Raw genomic sequence first — 19,005 nt, 5'->3', positions numbered from 1 at the left:
ATATTACAAGCTCAAAAGATTGGCCTCAGGTTGCACCACTCTGCCTTACCTCTCAGAAGCACTAAAGAGGTAAATAACTCGTTCCCACTCAATTTTGTATTCCCCAAATAGGTGAAAGTCCTACTTCATTCCATGTCGCTCCAAGATAACACAAAGTAATGGCATCTGTCAGTGTTCTTTTCTCCTTAAGAGCAGGAACCCTGCTTTCTGCCTCCCTAAGCAGGCATGATTATCTATAGCTTGTCTTTTATCCCTTTGCATCCTCCCCTTTTTTCTTTCCGTTTCCTGCCCAGAGAGTTTTTTTTTTTTTTCTCAGCCGCTCTATCAGTCTTTAGATTGGGAATTAAAGTGGTGACTTAATACTCCTAGGAGAAGTGCACAAATGGAACTATTAAATGTGTGTGTGCTGCTGATATGTTTATTGTTGCTGGTAATAATGGTAGGCTGTTAAAACATTGTACTGATGACTCCCTGTTTTGGCCTGGGCTAGGTGGGTTGTAACAAGGTCTATACAAGCACCTCTGACGTCATGACCCATGAGAACTTTCACAAGAAAAACACGCAGCTCATTAACGATGGGTTTCAGCGGTTCCGTGCCACGGAGGACTGCGGCACTGTGGAATGCCAGTTCTACGGGCAGAAAACCACTCACTTTCACTGCAGGTGAGACAGCAGGGAAGGGGAGGAATCCTGCCTCAGAGTGGCGTGATCTGTTTGCCTCCTTCTGCCAAGTCATAAATTGAGTAGTATACACAGGGACTTGATTTTCTCTGCTGTGACCTTCTCAGTACTGCTCTTGAGAGAGCTCAGGCTCCCGGGCAGATCTGATTTCCAGGATCTTGCCACAGACCACTCTGAAGGCAGGAGTGTGATCTGAGGAAAGTGTACCCACTAGAAAATACATCCTAGAATCATTTGGGAAAGAGATCACAGTGCTTTTCAGAGTTCAGCTGAAGTAGGCCATTAATATACTGCTAATGGCACTTCCATACTAGAGTTCTCTCCAGCCAACAGTCAGCCAGCTCATCCCTTTCAGGGCCAGACTCTGCCTTCTGTGCACAAATGTTCTTCTATTGATTTCTTCTGTTCTCAGGAAGAGTAGGAAAGCACAGTTTGTGCCTTAGTCCCCTTTAACTGCTCTTTTGGTTGGAACTTTTACTGGTGGGTGCCTGCATCCCCATGTTATTGTGGCTGTTCCTCAGAGTGGAGTGAGCTTCCCAGCTCTCTCACATGGCAGCATTTTTGCTTGCCTTGGTGTCACAGGTTAATCCACATAAAGGCCCTTAGCCCCTTTGCAGCCAGGGCCATTGTCTCATAGTGGCTCTGGTCCTTATCCCAGAGGGAGGCAGGTGACAGCAGTTGCGTTGTGCTCCTAGCCCACACAGCCAACCACCCTCTCCTCCTCGATGCCCTTGCAGGCGACCTGGGTGTACATTCACCTTCAAGAACAAGTGTGACATTGAGAAGCACAAGAGCTACCACATCAAAGATGATGCCTACGCCAAGGATGGCTTCAAGAAGTTCTACAAGTATGAGGAATGCAAGTATGAGGGCTGTGTCTACAGCAAGGCCACCAACCACTTTCACTGCATAAGGGCAGGCTGTGGCTTCACCTTCACCTCCACCAGCCAGATGACCTCCCATAAACGCAAACATGAGCGTCGGCACATCCGGAGCTCAGGAGTGCTGGGCCTGCCTGCCTCTCTCCTGGGATCCAAGGATAATGAGCAAGAGGAGTCCAGTAATGATGACCTTATTGACTTCTCTGCTATGAGCTCAAAGAACTCCAGCCTGAGTGCCTCCCCCACCAGTCAACAGTCTTCCGTTTCTCTCATAGTCCCAGCTGCACCCTCCTCTGCTGCTGAGCTCACTTCCTCACAGGCCAGCAAGTCTGCCAACAGCATGACACCAGCCACCAAGATCTCTGGCCTGCTTTCCCAGGCTCTCCCCAGCAATATACCCTTGGCCCTGGCACTCTCCAACTCAGCGCTTCCTGGAACAGCTGGATCCTTCTTCCCCATCATCCCCAGTCGGGTCTCTACACCACTTCCTGCCAGCTCAGCGAATCTGATGACTGCTGGTTCTTCTGGCACCAATCCAACATCATCTGCTCCTACGGATTCTTCATCCCAGGCCATTTCAGGATCTGGAGAGCCAGCAGCTACTTCTTCTCCAGCTCCAGCAGCATCTATAATGGAAAGGATCTCTGCTAGCAAGGGATTAATCTCTCCTATGATGGCCAGGCTGGCAGCAGCTGCACTGAAGCCCTCTGTGGCACTTGAAGCAGGTGAGTTACCCTCATCAGTTGTGCTCATGGTGGGAGGAAGAGCAGTGCCTGATGACTTGGAGAGTGAATGAGAAGCCACCCAGTTGTCCATGGGACTGGAGGTGGGGAGGAGGTAGTTAAAGGAACATAAGTAGGAGAATACATTTGGTCATGTCCAGTTAACCCTTGAAGAGGGCAGTCTTGGCATGGTTTCCTGTGGAGCCTGGCTATACCCACGTGGCCAGAAGAGAGGCAGGAAACACAGCTTTGCCCACAAATGGAGTAGGCTCTTACCAGTTCTGAAGGAAGAGTGTTGCCATGTGTATTACCTAGTTTATTGTAGGCTGAAAAGAGAGAGGCACTGTATTAAAAATGGAAATGAAGAAGCAGCTCGGCCAGTACTTGCAGGCCATACAGCAGCCTAAGCCTAAGCACTAAACAACGCTCCAGCTCTGTTTGTCCCAGCTGTGGGTTTGGAGGCGGTGTTGGTACAGTCCACAAACTGGACCTGTCTCCTGTTCGGTTCTTGCAAGCTGTGCTTCTCTGTCCCTGCAGCTCCCCGAGCTGCAAGGGGCAGCGGCACTGTGAGAGGGGTAAAAGACAGGAATGAGAAAGTCCCCTGGGGCAGCCTGAGCTCTTCTTGCTGCCACCTAGCCCTGGGGCAGGTATGCCTGTGCCCAGCCCTGCCAGAAGAGGGACATTGGGCTCCCTCAGGAGCACAGGGTACCTCCACAGTCTCCTGCTGCACATGGTCAGCTCATGGCAGGCAGTGTGGGGTCGTGGAGGGGAGGCTTTGCCTGGCAGCACCCTGTGGCACTGGGCTGCCCCACAGCCTCCTTCCCCGGGGTGTGGAAAGGCCAGCGCAGGCTGCTGGCCCACGGGTATGTGAGCACTGCCAATGTTCTCTTCTACCCAAGAGCAAACGAGGGAGTAGGACGAAGTGATCTGATTAAAGAGGGAGGGGAACTTTCACATACTTTTAAAATTATTATTTGAAAAATTGTTTCCTAAAGCAGAGAAAGGTCATTGAGGGAACTATTTTCCTTTATTTTTTAATAAAATGCCACTTGCTGTCTGAGAAGCAGCTCGCTGTCAGCTGTACTGCCGGAGGGTAAATTAATATTTTAGTCACTTGGGGATTGTGGAAAAAAGCTCTGCAGACATGTTCCTGTCAGCAACTTTTTTTCCCTCCTTTTTTCTTCGCTGTTCTTCCTAATTTTTTTTCTTTAATTTGCTCTCCTGTTTTCCCCCCTTTCCTCTTTTTTTCTCTTCCTTTAATTTGAATTTTCCTTTCATGGGCTCAGCACTAAACCTCCCCGCCCAAAAAAAGAATAATTCCCCCGTTTTGTGGGGACAAAGTGGTGGCAGTGGCAAGAGGCCATGCAGTTTGAGCCAATCCCATTGGCTGTCACCTTCGATAGCCCTGACAGGGCAGATGCTCCTGCTGGGCAGGCGCAGTGGCGGGCCATCGCTGTCGCTACGGCAACGCTGGGGTTGGGGACGAGGAAGGGGGCTTGACTAGCAGTCGAAAGCTGCCACATTGCCTCAGCATTAACAGAGTCTTTAATAAACGCTTAAGAGGCAGCCCCGCAAATTAGTTATGACAGTTTGTGCAGGGAATCAGGTCTCCCCCACGCTCCTTCCGCCCTTCTCCTTTAAAGGGCCCATAGCCTGGACAACTTTGACATAATTTTGCAATAATTATCACTTGAAGAATTTCCACGCTGGAGTGGACGTCAGAACCCATCATGTCAGCTTGGCAATAAATGCTGACCAGCAATCCCAGCACTTCCCTCCCCCCACACTTTTTCTTTGCTTTTTCCACTTATGCACTGGTCCTAGTGATTTAACTTATTTCCCACTGAAACCTCATTTTAGACCTACAGTTTTCATTTAATTTTTGCATTTAATTTCTGTGTCTTCTCAAGCAGGGAATGGACAACCAGCAGCTCCCGGACGGTTCAATCCAGTTCAGGTGAAGCAGGAACCTGCGGAGGCCATGGGATCATCATCTGCCACCAGCCAGGACTCCTTGCAGGAGCACAGCTTGGACCTGAGCGTCAAGGATCATGGGTGAGAGACGTGTGCAGGCAGGCACACTTAGTTCTGTCTAAGCATCAAGCTCTGAGAAGTTTCCATACCTGTAATGTGAGAGGACACAACATGTTGATGAAAGGCAATTTCACAGTGGCTGAGTTGGACACCTCCAAACTGGAGGCAGGGAGGCTCTCTCTACTCCCCCTCAAGTGGATGTTCTCCAGACTTTTTGGGGGGCTTACATGCACCTACTGACTCTTTGACAAAAGCCCCACTTCTTGTGCTCCCTTCTGAAAAATGAGCCACTGGCAAAGCTCCTTCTTTCACTTAAGATATTCCTGCTTTTTTTTTTGAAGGCTGCTCCAGTGCCACACTTCAGCATGCTTTTAGCAGGAGCATTTGCACTGTTGTAAATAGGGCATTGAATCAGGTCTAAGAGGGGCACCTTCCAGAGAAATTGGACACACAAAATAATTGGGTTTCAGGCTAACTCTGGTCTGAGTCTGGTGTGTGCTAAGCTGTAGTTCTGGTGGTGAATCTTTGCACTTGTGCAGACATCAATGCACCTATCTCAAAGCGTGTGTCCTACTTGTCCAGCGTCTTTACTGAGAATAGTAATGCTGGGGAATTGTCCTGAGTGTAAAACTGCAGAGGAACTGATTCCAGGCATAAGTGAGCCTGATCCGCTTTGACCTCTGTATACATTCCTTTCCATACTTCATTTAAACAAGCCTCAATTTGGGACCCCAGCACTTGCAGTCAACTAGAACTATAACGAATGCATGTGAAATACTGAGGTTGCCTTTCATCCTGGCCATAAGGATCGTTGTCTTTCCTTCTCTGCTGCCAAGGGGGCCTGTGTCGCTGGCAATATGAGTTTTCTGTCAGCATCCCTCCTGGTTGTGTGGCATATTTTTGAAAGTTCTAACAGGATGAAGGAGTAAAACATGGGGTGGGTTGTGAGTCAGCTAATAAAAAGGTGTGATGGTGTGGACACCGGAGGAAGAGGTCTGGACTGTTTAATAGCTGAAAGAACTAAATTCTGCAAACCTGGGACCCTTTCTCTCCATGATTGGCTATCACAAGTAAGAGTTTGGCCTGCCCAAGGGAGGCTGGGCATCATTCTCTTCCTCCGGATGTAGCAGGTGAGGAGTGAGGCAGCTTGAAGGGAGAAGGATTAATCTCAGTGCTCACAGTCCCTGTGCACATCTTAACTAAACCCTGTTGGTTTGTGTGTTCCAGTAATGAATCAAATGGCCACACAGTCTCGGCAAATTCATCTCTTTTATCCTCGCTTATGAATAAGGTAAGAGCCATCCATCAAACTCCTTTCATTCCCCCCACCAAGAGAAATTAAAGCTGCGATGGCGGGGAGGGGGGGGAAGAGATGCGTTTGTTTTTTAATGTTTTGCCTCTAATAAGATGAGTTTGTACCATTTAAATTTTGAGACCATTTTTCATCGGGTATAATTTCAGAGCCACTGCTTACGAATTAATTTAATGAACTGGCTGAAGAAATATATTGCAGCCTCTGACACCTTTTTTTTTTTTTTTTCCCTTCATCCTTTCTAGACAGAGGAGGGCTCCACAAGATATTTTTTTTTTCAACCCCCATTTTTATTTCCAGAACCTGGCAACTTCTCTCTCTCGCTCTCTTTTTATAGTTACTCATTTTGTTTATTTACTTTAAAACATTTTCTTTCATTGGGGTGGGGGAGGAGAATAATTTGTTTTTATGAAAGAGAAGAAGAAAAAGATTAGAAGTTTTGAGCCAAAATCATCAATTTCTGTCTTTCTGGTGTGAGTAATGGTGTCCAACAGAGACCCCTTTACCATGTTCTATAATATTTATTTTAGATAATGCACGGTTTCTTTTTCTTTACTTTTTTCTTAAATTATACATCATCTCAAATATGTATTTCCCTTTCACATGATAAATTCTACTGTACCAAGATTAATTTTGCTGTTGTATACAACTGCAGTAGAGATCAGGGCAGCCTTTGAGCCATGCTTTAATATTCTACTGTGTGATAGGTTTTACAGGCATAACTATTGCCATCCCCTTGGCTCTGGGCGTTACATGCATCAAGGCCATATAACCCTCAAGAGAGGGCAAAGTGACTTTGCCTAGTAATCTCTCACCTCCTTTCTCTCTTATTTCATCACTCTTTCTTCTCTGTGTTTAATTTCTGCATTTATCCTTATGCCACTTTTCTCCTCCATTGGCTCTCTGTTACACTGGGATTTTGATGTTCCCTTTTAAATTTAATTTCTTATTCATTCCTGTGTATTGTCCCTTTAGTGATTCCAAATATGCAGCTCTTTCTCTAGTGAGTAAATTTATTTAGTAAGTCTGCTGTCTGGGGTCCTGGGTCATTCTGAAGGCTCCAGCTGAGGGAGATTCTGTTTCAATAGATACTTCACTTGAAAATCTCCAGAATATGAGATTTAAGCATATGCTTAGAAATAAGCATTTGTTTGTGTGCAGCCCTGCATAAGATTCTTTATGTTGTGCAAAATAAGTGTAGCACAGGTACAAAATACGAGTTCTTCAGGTTTGTTCCTTTTTTAAAGATGGAATGAGATTAACCAATGACATAAACCAGGAAAGAATAGAGGCCTCCGATTTGAAGGAGCCTTTTCCAAGACTAAGAATTGCAGAATCAAGCTCAGTGTGCTCAGGAACATATCATGCTTGTTTCTCTTGCTGCACACAATTTCTGTTTGTGGAGGAATCCTTCATTATTTATCTAGGAAAAAGAACGCTTTAAGAAATTGAATGCCCAGCAAACACCAGTGGAAAACAACGACCTGAATTTCTGACTCCAGCCATAAAGAGCTGCAGTCTCCACTTAGCAGCAGGGGCTTTACCTTCAGGGGGCATTAAGAGAGCCTCAAATAGCCAGGGTTCCTGTAGCGTATTGCAGTTTATTTAGGGGGGCTGTCAGGCTTAATTAACTGATATTTATAAAGGGCTTCAAGATCCTCAAGTGGGTGGAGTTTATAATGCAAGTATTGGGCCCAATCCTGCATTTTATTCATGCTGTGAATTTCACCGTTGTTACTGGAGGTAACTGAGAGCACAACAAAGCAAGAAAGGGTCTGGGAAATTGCATTTATTCTGAAAGAAAATTTTCTCTCTAAGCACTCAAGTAACTTCTTTTTTCTGTCCTGCACATCATACGCCTGGACCTCTAAACCTTCTCTGTGTAGAATCTGTTTGAAGCCTTTCACGCAAGGCAAATTGTGAGTCTAAGTCCTGCTTTGTGGAGGATATGTCCATTTAGCACAGAAAGTGACAGAATTTCTTTATTGAAGTTAGTAAGAATTTTCCAGGAACTTAAGTGGAGCCTGAATTTTTCCCCAGTTGAATGAGATTTTCCCCCTCCCTCCCCAAACGTAACTGATAGTCACTTTAGAGAAGGAGACATCCTTGTGGCTGGGATAAGATGATTCTAAATAAACTAGAGCTTACTGGTTCTATCACCAGCTCTGTACTAAGAGACCAGCATTGCATAGGACCTAGATAGGGTTATTAATGTTTAAGCCTACACACTTTCTATACTCAAGGTATGTCTCTCTTCACCTCAGCTTCCCCATGTATAAAATAGACATGATGCTTCATTACTCTACACAAGAGCCATGAATTAATATGAAATAATATTGAATTGATGGGCACCTGAGTACTTTGTGGTAGTTGGGTGAGGGATGCAGAAGACTGAGGTGTTACTAAGTTTTGCTGATGCATCTGAGGCAGCCTGTGGAGACTTCTTGTCTTAATTTTTGAAGACACAGCTTTCCGTGGGCAATCCTGAGCATATGCGGACTGGCAGTGTCCACGGCTGTGTACTGGACTTGATGCAGTGTCTATGTTCTTATTCCAGATGCAGCCAGGCTGGGGCTGGAGAGCCAACACAGTACTTGGGCAAGGCAGTGAAGGCACTTGTCCAGGAGAAGCTCTCTGAGCCATGGAAGATGTACCTGCACCGGTAAGGAGAGCACGGAACGGGGAATAGAGGAAAGGGAAAATTATTTCCTTTGCAAAGTGTCTGGCTCGTTAGTTGACACTTGAATACAGATTTCTCTTGGATTTAAAGGCCTGATTCTGTGATGTGCTGATCACCTTCTGGAGGACTAAATAGCTCTCAGTCCCGGCTGGCTGCAGTAGGTGTCAATGTCCTGTAAGAAATATCATAGAATTATTTTGCAAAAGGATCTTGAGAGCCAACTATGAGCACAGGTCTTCACATAGTACTGTTAAGCCTAGACTTTATCTCAGATTCCTCTTTATATCCCTAATCTGCAAGTCTTTACATCCCCACTGCAGCTTGCTCTTAGTACTGAACTTCTGTTGGACCATGTTTAGTTGTTGCACACAGATCACAGAAGCCTTAAAATGCATTTCGTCTGATCACAGGAGTAGGCCACTGAAAGAAAACAAGGATTATAAAGGGGTATGGGAATTGGGATTGTTTCTGCTGGTTTTGTTGTAGACAAGGAGGCTTAAAAGGAAAATGGAACAGATACAAAACTCACCCACACACAGATGCATGCACATACATGCCCAGACAGACACATGCTTTGAGTATACACAGATACACCCAGGCAGACACATATGGGTTTGTGCTCCGACACAGAAAGTTGCCTACAAATGCCTGTGGACGCTTCATAAATCACAGACTTCAGTGGAGAAGACTAGAAAGTCTTCTAGTCCATCTGCCCCTGGCCAGTGTGAGATCCTTCCCTGCAGTCCATCTGCATTTTGTCCAGCCTAGTTTTAATTATGCCAAGCAGTGTGGCTATCTTCTTGTCTCTGGGAGCATTATTCTACCACCCAGTATGTTTCACTGTCACAATTTTTTTCATGGTATGCAGCCTGAATCTCCCTTTTTGTAATTCTGTTGCAGTTCTCCTGGTTATATCCCCTTGAACCGCAGCAGATAATTCCTCTCCGCAATTGGAGTTCACCCCCTTCAGATAGTCACAGACTTTTAGCATACCATTTAACCAAGCTTATTTACTTCCTTTAATCTGACTTTTGTAAATTAGTCCCTTCAGCCTGCTGCTGATGTTGTTGCTGTTGTCGTTCTTGCTTTTCCCAGAATGGGTGCAGAACTGGGCTGCCATTCCTATATCACCACACCAGACATAACGAGCTTCCTGCTCCCATATATGCAGCTCACAATTGTGCTACCTTGTTTGCATCTATACTGCATATGTATATGCATCGTGTTTACCATCCACTGTTACACAGGATTGCTTTTAATGGTGCTCTCATGAGTCCCCCATGTATAAAAATACACCCCCTGCCCCTCAGATGTATTAGCTGCATGTTTCCAAATATGATTCTTGTATTCTGAACCTTCTCCCTTGTCTTGCAAGGCCTCTCTGTGTTGTTTTTCTCTTCTTGCACTGGTGTTGCCAACTCCTCCCAGTTTAGTATCTTCTGTGAATTTCATTAACACGCTGTTTACTCCTTCTCCTAGATTACTAATGAAGATGTTAAATAAGCTCAGACCTAACCAAAGTCATCCTTGCAGCATTCACAAGATACCTCCTCCCAGCTCAATACGTTGCTGTTTATCATTAGCCTTTGTTTACGGTCCTTCAGCCAGTTTTCAGTCCATGAGGTAGCATTCACATCCAGGCCAATTTGAATTAATTCTAAGCATATGTGAGACTGTATCAAAATGCTTTACTAAAATCCAAATATATTGCATCCCTTCATCCACTAATTTTGTAATTCTATCAAAAAAAGCAATTAAATTTGTCTGGCAAGATTTATTCTTTATAATCCTGATGCTGTTTATTGCTCATGGTTCCTTTATCCTCTAGATGTTTAATGATTTTCTCCTCCCTCTTAATATTTGTTCCATTACTTTACTGGAAGGAGAAGTTAAGACTAGAGGTATGATAATTGCCAAAGATCACTTGTCTTTTTTTTTTTTTCCCCTGAAAGAATCAGTACCTAGTTTTTAAAATATTTTCTTTTTTTCCTAGTACCTCCCTCTTCTCCATGGCTTAAAAAATAGCAAATAGTAATGCAATCAGTTTGTGAGTTAATTTCCATTGCACTTCAGGACATACATCATCCAGACTGGCTGATTTGTGCATATTTATATTTTTCAACCAGTCCCTTTATCTGCTCTTCTAGAAGGTCTTCATTTTATCCCTAATTGTCTGCTTTGTCTTCAGTTTTCCTATCCAAAGCAAATTTTATAAGGTAGCCATTTTTGACTCATCACCTCCCATTTTTATAGGACCTTCTTTCTAAGGACAATACCTCTTGTCCCTGATAAAACAACCCTTTTAGCTTACAGTAACTTTGTGTCTTATGGTCTTACTGCACCTTTACTTCATCTTCTCCCTGCAAGCCTTAACTGACTGCATGTATTCTGTGTCCACTGACCTTCCTTCTCCAGTGCAAGCTTTTTTTCTTTTTCCTTTACCCTCAAGTTGTGAAGAGGTCCCTCCTGGGACCACACGGGCTGCTGTTTGTTTCTTGCTTTCCTGCTCATCAGAGCAATTGTAGTTTGTTGTATCTTAATTATGCAAGATTCCCCTGTTAAGTTTCAAATCCTTCCTGCCACTGTTTTTCACTTGATTTCTCAGTTCCCTGTGATTCTGGAGTTTCCTGAAATCACATGTATTTGTGCTGCTCTTAAGCCTGGAGAATCTCAGCAGTGGATGACCAGTGAAACCTTGCGGAGTTGTTTTTGCTCTCTTGACCATTTCCTCCAAGATGACAGGAGGCATATCTTAGATGATGGCTTTTGCTCTGTTTTTTGCATTTCAGCATTGTTTCTTCTGTACTCCAGGGATTGCACTTTTCGGTATTCGTGCACACTAGGCTGTAATTGCTATGTAGGTGATACTTTGTCTCTCCCATGTATGTGATATCCTGTTGTTTCAAGGTGGATCTAGATTCCCTTGAACCACTGTTGTTTCTTCCCTTTTGCTACTCCCAGTAGCTTGAAACAGAAAAAAAACCCAACCTGTAATGTTTCAGCAGTGTCCTCTTGGTCTGGATTTCCCTTAATTTGCTAACCTTTGCTTGTTTCTCAGAGCATTGGCTTTTGTACATAGGCACTCCAGAACACTTAATGATTTTCATCTTTTGTTTCAGAGTAGTTTTGTATCTTGCTCCCACTAAAAGTGAATGGGAGTTTCTTGGTCAAGTTCAATTGGAGAGAAATTGGGTTCTTGTTCTACATGTTCAGATCTATATAACAGGCACTAATCATGCAACAATGCCAGCAGCGCTGTTTGTGCAGTACAGACAGTGATGTTAGAAAACAGAATGGTAGTAGAGTTGAAAAACAAAGAAAATATGTCTGTTCCAACACTGCTTCTCTTCTGGGGCCCTCCATAAGATGCCTGCTTGTCTGCTTTGGCCAGGTTTGGTACCAAGGATTTCTGCGATGCACAGTGCGACTTTCTCCATAAGGTGCATTTCCATTGTGTGGTGGAGGAATGCGGTGCCCTCTTCAGCACCCTGGATGGAGCCATCAAGCATGCCAAGTAAGTAGGAGAGCGTGAGTTGGGAAACCTTGAGAAAACTCTACACACACGCACTGCAGGGGAGAGACCTTACTGAGTGACTCTGTTCAAGAGCAGGAACGGGGGCAGTCCTGACGGCAGCAATTTGGGCACCCACATGCTTCCTGTGTAAATGTGCTCAGCCAAGATTTTTGCAGCACGCTATGTCCTCTTTAATTCGATTTCACAATAAATGTGCTCAACTTATGGAAAAGAGGTGTCTCTCACAGTGTTGGTAAGGCTGAGAATTGGACATATGTGTTCTTCCATAGCCTACTTGGCAGTGTGTTCAAGGAGACCCATGTTTTTCACAGTGCACAAATACGCCATACAAATAAATAAGAAAATGGGGGAAGGAGAGAATCCTGTAAACCCAACCATTGTCACAGGATGGAGACTTTTGTGGAGCTCCAGAAACGGAGCTCCCCATCACTGGAGTGTAGAAAGCATTTTATTGTTCTTTGTCTTGTCATGACAAATGTCTTTTAACAAGTTTCCCCTAGCCCTTAGTTTATATGGTTTTGTTTAAGAGTTTCACATCGTGTGGATAAGGATCTTGAAATGAAGCAGTCAAACTGTCCAGCCCAATGGCAACCTCCTCCTCACCTTGCCATGTTCTATACTGTAAACCCTTTCTCATTTGACATTATTTTGGAAAGTAGCAGACTGGCCCAGAGTTGGTAGCCAGAACTGTAGGCTAGATAATAGAGCCTGTATTACAGAGGCTGTGCAGCACACTCAGAACTCTAGATGACTCTTGGGTGAAGAATGAATTTAAGGTCTGCTCCCACTGTTACAGTGAGGGGACTGGCAAGGTGGGATATTGGAAATTTTCCCTATTGCAAATTTCTATAGAGCATAGTCTTCAGTTCAGAACCACCCTGTGTTCCTTGTAAAGGCAATGGAAGATTTGCCCGAGTAACGAATGAATGAGGCCTTCAGCAGCTGGCCACATGACTGATTCAGAAGAGGTGTAAAGGGAAGGAGACATTGCAGATTTTAAGACAGAAAGATCTGATAGCACAGTTGGTTGCTGGCATCGGATAGTTCCCTGTGGTTTGCTACTACAAACTGCACAACAGCGATGGGAAGCTGCCCTCATAGGCATGTTGAGCTTACTGACTGCAGCAATTCTTCCATCTATTTTCAACATGTTACTGCACCTTTCTGTCTCCACGCCTCTTAATTAATTCCCTTCTCTTCACAGACAGTCTAGGAGGCCTCTAAATCTTTCCACAACGTCTGCAGAGCCCCTTTTAGGATTTAACCTCAGCTAATTTGTTTGCTGACTCCTGCCACATTCCTGTTGATGTTTAATCAAGTTATATGCAATGGTCAAGAATTTATGTCTGAATCACCCTGTCTTTTTGCAGTTTTCACTTCCGAACTGAGGGTGGAACTGTGAAAAGTAACTCTGAGTCTCCCTTCTCAACTACTACTGAGAATAAGGCTTCATTGGCCCCTTCATCACCATCTGCTACTTCTGTCACCATGGCAAGTGCTCCTGCCCTTGACGTGCCCACTCCAAGTCCAGCTACTGTGCCCTCTGCCCCCACACTGCTAGCTTGGAAGCAGCTGGCTTCAACCATACCCCAGATGCCTCAGATCCCAGCATCAGTGCCTAACCTGGCAACTTCGCCCTTGGCAACGACTTCCCTGGAGAACGCCAAGCCTCAGGTCAAACCCGGATTTCTCCAGTTCCAGGAGAAGTAAGTTGTGGATGATGCTTGCCTCTTCGTGTCCTCTCCAGCCTTGCAATCCCCTCTTTACCACTCCTCACAGCTGTAGTACTACAGCTGTATTCACCCACTGAGAGACCTTCTGTCTAGGAAGTACTCTGGGCTTTATCTCACAGACAATTCACTTTCATAAAGTCTAGAAAATACCTTCAGTTATCCTAGGGAAAAAAAAAAGATTTTTGAGTACATCTGGGAGCACTTTTAGGTATGAGTTTCAAGGAGAAATAAACTTGCTGACATATCACTGAAGCATTTTTATACCTCATGAGAGGTGTACAGAAATACATGTGTCTTTGCAGTATTTTAGACCCTGAAGGCTACGGAAGAAGCGTAGCATCTTTAAAGTTTTCCGCATGACACCTGACTAGCCCACCTCCAGATCTTGCTGCAAGTCTGAGACTTGCCATGAGTTTCTGTACTTGAGAAAAAATCTGTGGGCAACTGAGTGCTCAGTCATGCAAAGGTGAGGTGTTACTGCAGCAGAGTACACAGACCTCAGAGTAGATGTTCACAGACTGCTGAAAAGGAAGCTTGCTGGATTTCTCCTGGATTTGTCCCCAGTAAGCTCTATGGCCTTTTCCTAGGAATGCCATCTGTAACTCAGTATGATACAGCTGCATTTTTTTTTTTCAGTGAAGAATACTGGGGGTCAGATAGTGGAGGGGGCACAAGTGCTTGGACTCTGCCTTACCAGGAATGGGTCTCTCAGCAGCTCAAGGAATAGGGAGCAATTCTCTCTCACTTCAGAGTTGTTGAAGTTTTGCTGTCCTGGCTGAACTTTGGCACAAGTGTAACGAGTCTCCTGAAATTCTGTGCCTCTGGTCTTGTAGTGTTAGGTTATGAAGTAATTCACAATAGAGGTGTCTGGCAGCAGGTAAGATAACATTGTTGAACTTCTTTTGAAACATTAAAGAAGTTTCACGGTGTTGCTGCAATGATGGTGTTATTTCTGTTACATAGACAGAAAGAGGCACAGAAGTTAGGTAGTTTGCAGGAGGACACAGGAGTCCAGGATCAGGTTAGGCATTACAGCTTAGATACTAGGGCTGGTGGAGTCTGGTGGTCTCTGGGTAGTCTACTGACAGTCATTTGTCCACTTTCAAAGGAGTGTATTCATTCTGTTTCCTGTATCTGAGTAGGTATCATTGGGTACAGTGCTTGGGATCCAAGAGATCAATGTTCAGCTACCTCCAATTTGACCTCTGTTTGTGCAGCCAGAAATCCATGGAATGGGTGGGGGGAGTAAGGTACCAAACCCATTTAGCTGATTAAACAGGCCACTGCTGATTTTGTCTAATCAGGGGAAGCCCTGGCATCCCACAGTGTGCATGCGCAAGAGTTTAATTTCAGGTACACAAAGTTGCAATGGGAAAAACCGTACCCATTGATACAGGCAGAAAGTGAGAAACAGCATCAATCCAGATCTTGAGAGAGCTTTAAATGGGAAGTGTGGCCCTAAAAACTACAGAACCCACCATGCATTGCTGTATTTTAATAATCTTAATCAAGAAAGTGCACTAGCTTGGTGGAATTGCAGTAGTGTTGCCAGCATCAATTTTACTAAAGAGAAAGGTGGCTATGGGAAATCTGTAGGCCGTGTTTGGAACAGAGGCTTCAGCTGGGCTCCCCTTGAATTACATTTTGGCAAAGAAACAAATGTGTGAAATGAGTGAAGGTGATGATTGGGTTTTGGATGTATTCCAGTGATCCCTGCCTGGCAACGGACTGCAAGTACGCCAACAAATTCCACTTCCACTGTCTCTTTGGGAACTGCAAGTATGTGTGCAAAACCTCTGGCAAAGCAGAATCCCACTGCCTGGACCACATCAACCCCAACAATAATTTGGTGAATGTGCGAGACCAGTTTGCTTACTATTCGCTGCAGTGTCTCTGTCCGAACCAGGTAAGAGCAATTCAAAAGCAGTGTTCTAGCCCGTGTATGTGTGCGGGAGAAGAATGGGAAAGAGCAAGTAGGCTACCCACTAGGAAACGAGGCTGAGTGTTTCATTCCTGGTCTAACTATGGAACCATGGAAGGGTCTTAATTATGTGGTCTAGCAAAATGTTTGGTCTCCGTCAGATTGAAAATCGCACTGCTTTTATGTTTCTTTGACCTGGGTGAAATGGACAAGGCAACTAGAATGACCTAAGAGATGACCTAGAATGACCACAAGATGAAATAAAATAAAGAACTGTGATGAATACCAGGGAAAGCTATGAGTTAGGCTTGGGATACTTCAATGTAGACTAGTGCAGTGCAGAATATGACAGCACTACAAAAATACACAACAGGGAACAAGTTTGCATTGTGGCTTGTGGAAGACAAAATGGATGTGATCTGGAGTATCAGTTCAGGCCTCTCTCATGTCTTGGAGGACAGCATTAGTAGCCAGCAGATGAGAGTGCATTTGCTAATATGCTTAAAGCAACCTGCCTGTTTGCTCCTCTCCAGCACTGTGAATTCAGGATGAGGGGGCATTACCACTGTCTTCGTCCTGGCTGCTACTTTGTGACTAACATCACCACCAAGCTGCCCTGGCACGTGAAAAAACATGAGAAGGCAGAGAGAAGGGCAGCCAATGGCTTCAAGTATTTTACCAAGCGAGAAGAGTGTGGCAGACTAGGTGAGTTTTCTTCTCTTTCCCCTGTCACCTTTCCCATGTGGTCTGTCCCCCATCCAGGCTAGAATGCCATGAGTTAAGAGCCTGCAAGTTATGCTTAAAGTGTATTTGGTCACTAAATCACTAAACAAGAAACGGAGCAAAACAGAAAGCAATTCCTGAGCTGAGTTGAAGCATGTTTTCCCAAATAGACCCAAGTTAAATAGATAGAAACTGTAGAGAATTTTATCTATCTATTTTTTTGTTGTTTGTCTGGAGATGCAACTTCCCCTTTGTTTTTCCTTTTTATCTAATTTTCAAGGCCTTTTTTGGGGGGTTTTTTGGGGTTTTTTTTGTACTTTGTAGTCTTTTGGGCCTACTGCTTCTCTTGGGTAGAGTTTAAGGGTGCTCTTAGTAGTAAAAAAAAAAAAGCATAGGGGAAATGCCTGTTGTGGTAAGTGCCTCATGTGAAAGTCTTCCTGTATGAAGGAAGTTGCTGCTTTGCCTGATTCCAGGCAGCTTCAAATTAATTTTTTTTTTTTTTAAGTCATTGCCAGCACAGCATATTGAAAGCCAAAGGGCAAATAACCAGAGATAGTGGCATGGAGAACATTCAGTAATTTACTCCCTTCTCCTCCGAAACCATTCTCTACATCCACTTGTGAGCAGCATGTGTCAGCACTGCATCCTTGTGCCAGCCTTCCACCAGAACACAGCCTAAAGGAACACCGGAGATGTGGCACAGCCTCAGACTGTGGCTTGCCCACTTGCCAAAACTATTAGCAGCACTGCAGTAGTTATTAAATCTAAGTGCCTCTAGTATAAAGCTGGTAAAACAAACACACAACAGAAAGTAGAATACATTCCCAGAGAGGTATCTAGAGCTGAAATCCAGGGCTTTGAACTGGGGGTGACTCCCTAAAGATTACTCCAGCAGAGCTCTATCCTGAACTGCCTGGGATTCACTTAACCCTTCTAGATGTGTTTTGGCTTAACAGACCCAGTCTTCCCTATCACTCCTGGTTGGAAGAAATGCTGAAACAAAGCAGGGTTCAGAATAGCACTTCTGGGTGCTGCTCTCTCAAATTACAGGGAAACAGCTGCAATAACCAGAACAAAACTTTTCAGCTTTGAATACATCCAGAATTTATACCCAAATGGTAGCTTGTTTGTGTAACCAGGGTAATGAGTGTCAACACACCACAGCCAGTACTTACCTAGGTCTCATTTACACATGTCAGTAGATTCAGCAGTTGCTGTTATTTACTCAACTCTAGGTGTTCCAGGTGATAGCAGGGGCTAGACAAAGCAGGACAATGATATATGACACCCAGCCTACACCGATGCCCTAGCAACAGGCGAGCCTTCACCTGCCCTTTGCTGATACTGTTTCAGTCCTGCCAGCACTGTTTGTTCTCCATCCCAAAGAACAGCGCAACGTGATACAAACATAAACTTGGCATGCACATAAAACGCTATCTGTGAGCTAAAGAGGGGCTGGGTGATTCAGGAGCTGTTTGGCAGCGAGGCATCTACAGGCTGTGCATGTGTCAGCAGTGTTTATTTTTGGGAGTGATGGGGTACATACGTCCAGCAGTATGTACATATGCCTATAGGTTGGGCTGGCTGTGCATAAACATACTTTTAGCCAGCATTCGGCATTTGTCTATATAGATACAGGCAGCATGATGGGATGGTGTAGCCTGGATGTGTTCGTGTAGGTGTATATGGTTATACTAACATGTAAATGCATGTCTACTTCTCTGTACATCTCTGTGTTTTTTATGTTGCATATGTGTATATATAGCAGGTGCAGAAAGCACTGGCCTGCTTTAAGGATTGTGAATGTTTCTGAACAAACACATGCGATAGATTTTTATATGTATGTTTGTGTGTGTATAAATATATACATGTGTATGGGTGGGGGGGTGAGAGGAGAAAGAGACAGAGGGGAAAAATACATACTTATATAAGTAAAGGTGGATGGGTGTAGACAGACGGTTGATAGATGAGTAAAACTGAGCCTGGCTGTGGGTCTGTACCTCTAGCTGTGTAAGAGTATGGCCACGGGATGATGGAGAACAGACAGAACCCGATTATTGATATAGCTGTGGTTTAACTGCAACGAGACATTATTTATCAGCTTTAGAATGCAGCTGTTTAGGATTGTCTGTTAATGAGATACACAAACTCCCAGCATGCATGGCACTATCCACAAGGAGCAAAATGTGTCAAGTGCTGTATGCCAGAACCCATATAAATTGCTTGTTGTTTAGTAGCTGCCCCTATTACACAACAAATTTGGAGTGGCAATAAACAGCACTTCTTGGCTCATTTCTATCTGACCAGACAGCGTACATTGTCCAGAGCTAGAGCTTTTAAGGGACTGCTTTTCTGAGAGCACAGTTAAAGGGAAAAAATAGAAAAAGAACTTTTCATTTCTAATCTAATTATGAGAGTGTATTTGCGATTGTAACTTCTATGATACAGTTAAATGTCTTGATTTTGTTCTCTTTGTAAAGGAAAAGGCACTAGCTAAGGCTGGAGAGCATTAGGCACTACCAGCTGTAATGGTAATGTTCCTTGCTTTATAACAAAACAAAGACGGATGGGACTATTCTGCAGCTCAGGCTTACTTCTTAAATCTATGTACATTGTAATCCTCTTGCAGTTGCTCACTAGGCAAAAGATCGTGTTTTTTTCATTCAGGACTGTTCCTGAAGAACCTGTGACCATTGATAATCCTCAGTCCACCAGAAATAGATGTAGTAGCAGCCTTGTCCTGTCTCCAGATCACCTTCCCTACAGTCCCTTCCCTCTTGGTA

At 44.3% G+C, this 19,005-nt stretch overlaps 1 protein-coding gene across 1 annotated transcript in view; it reads left to right on the top strand.

Annotated features, from left to right (window-relative positions):
- CASZ1 (castor zinc finger 1) overlaps positions 1 to 19,005 on the top strand; it is a 49,742-nt gene that overhangs the window by 21,832 nt on the left and 8,905 nt on the right. Inside the window, exons 7-15 of the mRNA XM_035901847.1 lie at positions 491 to 663; positions 1,419 to 2,287; positions 4,198 to 4,339; positions 5,546 to 5,609; positions 8,120 to 8,292; positions 11,702 to 11,824; positions 13,216 to 13,551; positions 15,286 to 15,484; positions 16,033 to 16,204. Coding sequence (XP_035757740.1) covers positions 491 to 663; positions 1,419 to 2,287; positions 4,198 to 4,339; positions 5,546 to 5,609; positions 8,120 to 8,292; positions 11,702 to 11,824; positions 13,216 to 13,551; positions 15,286 to 15,484; positions 16,033 to 16,204 — 2,251 coding nt within the window. The remainder of the gene's footprint in view (positions 1 to 490; positions 664 to 1,418; positions 2,288 to 4,197; positions 4,340 to 5,545; positions 5,610 to 8,119; positions 8,293 to 11,701; positions 11,825 to 13,215; positions 13,552 to 15,285; positions 15,485 to 16,032; positions 16,205 to 19,005) is intronic.

This window comes from Egretta garzetta, unplaced genomic scaffold (assembly GCF_000687185.1).
Source record: "Egretta garzetta isolate BGI_Z169 unplaced genomic scaffold, ASM68718v1 scaffold69, whole genome shotgun sequence".
Classification (NCBI taxonomy): Eukaryota; Metazoa; Chordata; class Aves; order Pelecaniformes; family Ardeidae; genus Egretta; species Egretta garzetta.
Note: the sequence above shows the minus strand (reverse complement) of the source record. Positions and strands in the feature narration are given on the sequence as shown.